This window comes from Pagrus major, chromosome 16, assembly GCF_040436345.1.
Source record: "Pagrus major chromosome 16, Pma_NU_1.0".
Classification (NCBI taxonomy): Eukaryota; Metazoa; Chordata; class Actinopteri; order Spariformes; family Sparidae; genus Pagrus; species Pagrus major.
Window position 1 is genome coordinate 9,211,387 of NC_133230.1, and position 6,864 is coordinate 9,218,250.

The 6,864-nt window shown below is 44.2% G+C and overlaps 1 protein-coding gene across 1 annotated transcript; it reads right to left on the reverse strand.

Annotated features, from left to right (window-relative positions):
• Nucleotides 1-1,501: 1,501 nt before the first annotated feature.
• Nucleotides 1,502-6,104, reverse strand: zfp36l1a (zinc finger protein 36, C3H type-like 1a). The gene is made up of 2 exons (XM_073483038.1): nt 5,874-6,104; nt 1,502-4,724 (listed from the first exon to the last, which is right to left on the reverse strand). The coding sequence occupies exons 1-2, from the start codon at nt 5,922-5,924 to the stop codon at nt 3,657-3,659; spliced, it is 1,119 nt and encodes a 372-aa protein (XP_073339139.1). The 5' UTR covers nt 5,925-6,104; the 3' UTR covers nt 1,502-3,656.
• Between the last annotated feature and the right edge of the window lie 760 nt (nt 6,105-6,864).

Below are 6,864 nucleotides of genomic sequence, written 5' to 3' on the forward strand. Positions count from 1 at the left end.
TGCTTTTACTACATTTTGTGGGACGTTTAACTATCTCTGCTTGCCCACGTGACACAAAATGAAACAATAGTAGTGAGTAATCATCCCAAAACTAGTCATTAGTGCCTGTGAATATCAAAAAAAGGCAGTGTTTGGGAGGCAGTGTCCCTGTTTAACTTGCGTTTGGCATGCAGAGAAGTAGGTAGAGTAACTTCATGCTCTCAGCAGGCAGACAGCTTGTCCAGAGATGGGGATGAGGGGGGGCGGGAGGGTGGAGAGGGAGTAAAGGAACAAGACAAGGATCTAGCAGGCCCAGGTTCTCCTGGAATAAAGCAACAAGGAGGCCTCCACGGGTCAGCTGTGACGGGTCAGCACCCACCATTGTATGTGTGGAGGGAAGGGAGTTCCTGTTCCGGCTCGTTTTTGCAATCTGAGAAAATATAAACACGGACAGACGGAAGTGTCCAGACAGCGAGCGAAAGCAGAAGCAGTGTGGATGTTGACTGGAGCGTACGAAGGGGAAGCTCCAGTATGTTGTTTCTGAAATCAAATACCGCTCTGCTTGTATTGAAACAGAGATTGTTATCTTCCTTTTTTTTAAAATCTATGAAAAAATATATACATTTGATGCTTTGGTAACGCTGTCATGGCTCGCTTGTTCATCCCATGCCAGGAATATCCTCACACACTCATCGATCAGCTTACTTGTAACCTCAGGACCATTGATCGAGCTGATAACCTCCGCAAATCACTTTTTTCTTTTATTCTTGGAAATGTAACGATCACAGCTCCCCCGATCAATATTTCAGCTGAAACCAGGGAGTGTTGTGTCTTTGCGTAACCGAACCTGCTCAATGAGAGTTTGATCATCTCCAGGTCAATACCCCTGACTGCTCTCCGAGGAGTTCACCAATCAACTTCCACCACAGTGAAACTCCCTTTTAGTTTTGCATTCTGCAGAGAGCAGCAGCCAGTGGCTCGCTTTTATTTTCCATTACTTCCATGTAAGATTTTATCTTTCAAACATATTCTGTTGCTTAACATGAAGCAGGAGTTTTCAAAGTCTGACAGTGAAGTATTATGTCTCCATGGAGTCAGCTAGTAAGCTGAGGGCTACAACTTTTTTTATGTGTTTACATTTTGGCAAATTGGGGGGGGATCAAAAGTAAGCCGAATTAGTTATTAGCACTTCCTTGTTGTGGTGTACCCATGCATGTACAGACAACTATAACTGGATTACTTCTTACTGATAAGTCTAAGGCAAGTCTGGAGTTATGAGGGTTGTTTTTCTATCATTTCTATGTGGATTTATGAGGCTTGTAATCGACAACTTCATTCCCTAAAGGTCTCCATTGTCTCTTCATTGCACCTAAAGTAACCTAATCAAAGTTATTTAACTTCACCACTATTATTGAACAGATTTTGTAGCACTATGCATGGTGTCTGTAACCATTTTAGGTGTGTGAGCATTTAGATCTGTCTGAATTCCCATAAAAACCCTTGCACACAACTCATTACACAGTTTCACTTTTCAAAAAATACGGGGTTTATTGACTTAACTGCAATCAATACTTACAAAAGAGGAAAAAAAACAAAACAGGTTTTCATATAAACTCACAGAAATTACTGTAGTGAAAAAAAAAAAAACATGGCTGAAAAAATACATTCAACTGTTTTTACTTTCTTTGTGTCAAAATCTGCTCACCTCTTCCAAAACACGTGAAGGCAACACAGAACACGTGACTATAAAAATTAATTGTCCTCCATTATCAAATATAAAAGGCAGAGAAAGCCTTAGCTACCTGGAATGTATTAAATGAGGCACTTCCAATGAGGGGGCCAAGGAAGTGCATCACGCATCCAAATTAAAAAGAAAAAAAACAAAATAACTTTCCTCAACCCATTTGGTCACAGCTATTGCTTGTAAAACAGACTGGGCAAGAACATTACCAACATTTCATCACAACCAGTCTAACGTGAAGACTCCTGAACCAGTGATGTGAGACGTCTTTTAGCACCCCTTTACTTCCACCATCAACCCAAGAGTTGAATCATAAATGTCATAACAGTTAGCTACTGTTACTGTCAGAGTATTGAAAATGTGAAAGGGGAAATGAATACAAGCAAATCTAGTTTAGATGGAATTGCAGTCCAATAAGAGGGAGTAAGAAAAAAAAAAAAAAGTACAATAAATAATCAAAACGCAAAACGTCTTTTTTTGCATTTTTTTTTGCTTTAAATTAAGTTTCATTTTGACAAAGTGTAGTTGCAGAACAAAAGTCATTGAAGTACAATATATTAACTGTGAAAAAAGGAAAACTGACAAAAACGTCTTCACAATCTTTAGATTAATATGGAAGATCATAATTTAACATAAAAGAAAATATATTCTATTGTTCATTATCCAGATAAATACAAAACAAAATTAACAAAAAATGCATATGATCACCAATAAATATGTTCTGATAAGTTAAATAAGCAGTGACAAGCAAACCTTCTGTCTGGAAAGTTTTTCAAACAATAATAACCGTAATAATAACATTAATAAAAAATAATTATCAAATAAAGAAAAGCAAAAAAAAAGGGATGTAATGAGTACAGAGTGCTCCTCGGAGCAGGTTCTAAAGTGGGGGGGGGGACAAGAAGTAAAGTAAATAGCTTGGAGATTCGATCTTGTCAAGTCGCAGGATGTACAACTGCACCATGGGAATGCTGGAATTCCCCAGATCGTCGATGAAGGGGAGGGGGGGAGGCAGGGTTGAGAGAGGCGGGACAAAGTCCTACAGGTTTAATGATCAGTTTGATATCAAGACTTCCTTTCCCAAAAAAACAGAGCCAGTGACCAGCAACAGGAGGAGAAAACTCAGGGAGAGGTGTGTGTGGGGGGGAACATAACCAACTTCCAGTTCAAAGTCCTTCCTGCAGACTCGCCCAGTCCACAATTACATAAGACGGGGCTTGAGAAGAACCGTGACAGGAGGGTGGAGGGGGTGGAGAGGAGAGGAGGGGGCAAATGAGAAAGAACCAAAAACAAACAGTAGTCCATTCACCCTAAACACATGCAGAAACCGCCCCAGGCACTTTTTTCTTTTTTTAAAAACTATTCATATCTTTTCAGGGTCTTTATTTTTATTTTTTTTCCTTTTGTCTCAACTCAGTCTGTAAAAACGGCTGCGGTAGATCTACAGTTACGTTAGTGAGCACCCTCTAGCTAGCTCAGGGGAAGTGGTATCGTCAGGGAGGAGGGGGGGAAAAGGAGGGGAGGAAGGGGGTCGGGGAATAGTGCAATGCACTCCCCTTTCCAAGGCCACTTGTGCTGCTACACATTCAAGAACATATGAAGAAGAAAAGAAAAAAAAAAAACAAGTGGCACCTGGCAAAACAGTCTATTCTTGTTTTCGTGATTTTCATTGTTCAATTTCCTCTCCTTTTTTTTGGCACTATGACACATGGCAGGGTACGTTTTAAAACTTGCTGTGCGGATTGAAAAGGATGAAATGATAATCTAAGTTGAGAGTTCCCTTAATTGACTACATCCTTACAATGCTAACGAGGAACTAACACGGCGTCTTGTGTTGAGGGAAGACGGGGAAGCTTCGGAATAGGGCAGAGGTAGAGGGGAGTGCCGTGTTCTCTTTGTGTCATCGAACTTAAAGTCACTGGTGGATATGTGCAGTCTAATCGTCAGAGATGGAGAGGCGGCTGAAGATGGGAAGGCGGCGGGTGGTGTCCAGCGTGGGGGACTCGGAGCCACTCAGGCTGCCTCCAGAGCTGCTCTGGTAGCCCTCTTGGTCTGACAGAGAGTCGGGAGGGCTGGGTGGAGACTCGAACATCTGAGGGGACTCCGACATGGGTCTGAAATAGTAAGGCGTGCTTGTTGGAGAAGGGGGTGCAGGGGTGTTGGGCTCTGTGCCGACAGGACCGACACTGAGGCTGGGCCCAAACAGGCTGGCCAGCTCCTGGCTGGAGTAGGTGAAGGGGTTACTGCTGGGCCAGTCGAGGACCTCATCAGGGAAGAACATGGGTGGAGGGGTGACCGAGGTGGGGCTGTCTCTCAGCCCACCTGAGCTGGAGAAGCCTGCAAAGCTGTAGCTGTGCTGCAGCCGAGGCCTATCCATCTTGTTGGAAGAGTTAAGAGGGGAGGACTGCTGGGGAGGTCCACGGCGCTCCTCAGCGTTGTGGATGAAATGGCAGCGAGGCCCATATGGGCAGAATCCGATGGTGTGGAAGGTGCGGCACAGCTCAGTTTTGTATTTGGGATGGCGGCTCAGGCTGCGCAGTTCATGGATTCCATGAGCAAACTGGCATTTGTCGCCATATTTGCAGGAACCGTTCTCCTCAAAGGGCCTGCAAAGCTCCGTCTTATAACGGCTGGAATTCACTTGGCTGCTGCCGCCGGTGGGACTGGCAGGGCCCAGGCACTTGTTGAGGAGCCTCTCGCCCGTCTCAGAGAAGGAGCGGTCTCGCAGGCGGTTCTCCTTGTTGTTGCTGGCATTGCCAACCCCTGAGATGAGTGAGGAGTGGTCCGCTGCCTTCAGGCTGTTCAGAAACTGGTTCTGGCTGAACTTTGTGCTGCTGACAGAGTGCCGCCGCTGGTACACACCTCCCACTGAGGGAGATCCCACCGCCTTCCTGTCCAGCAGGGCTCCGGCGGGGCTGGAGAGGGGCACATTGGTGCCAGTGCAAGGGACAGACATTGGATGGGGAGCACCCAGGTTGCTGTTGTAGCTGAGCAGTTTGTTGTTCTGCAGGGGACACAAAGAAAAACACTTGATTAGAAAAATATATTCTTCACAATCAGCGAGACTGACAGCCAATGTGGTGCTGATTTGAACTGGTGGGCTGGAGAGAGGGAAAAAAAAAAATCCACAGCCTCCTCTCTTGCATGACTGTGTTCTTTTTGGCTCTGACAACATGAGCGGATACAGGCCTATAGAACAGCAGCTGGTTTGGCAAGTTGCCCTGGTTAGGAATGTGTGCCTGTTTAGTAAATGGAGCAGCAGCACATGAGAGGCCAGAGGGCCGCTGGTGGCTACAAAGAGGCTGCATCATTTGAAAGATAATGAAAGTGGCAAGGCATCCTGCTGAATTACAAGAGAAAAACTCATCCGCTATTCAGCACACTCCCAAACTAGATGGGGGTGACTGAATTACATGTGTATTAAAGCCACCAGAGGGGTAGAAACCCGCTGTTTTAAAGAAGAAATCTGACACTGAAAATATGAAAATGTATGCAAACGAATAACAGTGCAGTGACCTAGAGCTGTTACAACTCTGAGGCTAAAGTTATTACCCAACACACACCAAAGATCAACTCTGTTAATCAAAAAGGAGCAGCTTTATAGGAGCAATAGTCGGTGAAAGCCAGACAAATCTGGTCAATGATTAGCGAGCATGTGGCTGCATTGTGAGGAGTATTAAAAAAGTGGCGCAAAACTGCCCTCATTTCAAGAAAAGATGAAACAGCACCGTACCCCGTAAGAAAAACTACACATTTAAAACCAGCTGATGTGGCACATGTTGAATATGTAAAAGTTCCCCATTTTCAACAACTGTTACGTACATTTTAAAGTTACCGCCAGACTTCGGCACACTTTTCAAAGACGCTCACTTTAACGTAAACGCAGCGCACACGTCGACGTTTAGACAAACAGGCGACACCAGGAAAAACAGTCGCGTTACAAACAAATCAGAACAGCAAAACAAAAACAGCGGCCACACAGGCGCAGTACGGCGGACCGAGGGCCGCGGGCGTGCAGGCAGCAGCTCATCATTCCTCCACAGCAGGCTGACTCACTGCAAGCTAACAGGCTAGCGAGAGTTCAACACTTTACTAGAAATAAGCCCAGAGAGAGAAGAGAGATATAAATGAAGAGAAAAAGTTGTGAAGCTACCTTGTTCATTACTTCGAAGTCGAAGAAAGGCGACACCACGGCTGTGGTCATCTTTGCAGCGACCGGAATCAACTCAAAAAAAACTAAAGTAGCAGAATTTAAAAAAACAAACAAAAAAACAAAAAACAAAACAAACTGTGCTTGTTACAAAAAAAGTTGCGCAGGTCTGCTGAGGTTCTGGTGTTTGCAGCTCCTGTGTATTTTTTGACCCAGCAGAACTCCCCCTCTGCCCTGCACCAGCCCCGACATTTGCTTTATAATCCTTTTGCAGGAGGAGCCTCGAGCCATGGGCGTCAACTTTCAGTCAACTTTTTTTTTCTTTTCTTTTTTTCTCTCTCTCTCTCTTTTTTTTCTTCCTCTTCTGCGGGGACAAACATGCAGTGGTTTGTCAGTTTGTTTGAGATTACTACACTGTTGCACGCAGTATGAATACTAAACAGAGGACCTTTTTTTTTTTTTTTTTTAATTTGTGAGCACCATAAAGCAAATATAAACCCTGTTAACTGTTCAACTCCCCTTGTGAGCCACTTTATTTGCACATCAGGAGGAGTATGGACATTGGATCACACACACAAAGTTACTTATTACACTCGGGATGAAGTACATGTTCTGTTAACTAACTTTATTGGAGGAATGGTTTCTTAAATTAACCGTACGAGTCGGTGAAACAAAGTAAGGATGAGTGGATTTCAAGCTCGGCTACAACCTTATTTCCTCCTTTTTCTTAAGGAAGTCTGGTACTTAAGCAGTCTGGAGTTGTTTACTGGGAGGCGCTACACTATCCTCAGGCTTTCAGCTACCATCCACTACTCTGTAATTAATTTACTCTTAATTGCTGGACTGTAACGTCACTCGTGGGACTTTCCGGTGAATTCAAGCAGCTTTTTTAACTCTTTCCGCACCACAGCTATTTCCCATTAAACCCCTCTTTCTCTCTCTGTTATTTAAACTGTTTGTCTGCAGCTCCTCTCCCGCACTCATGTCTGTATGT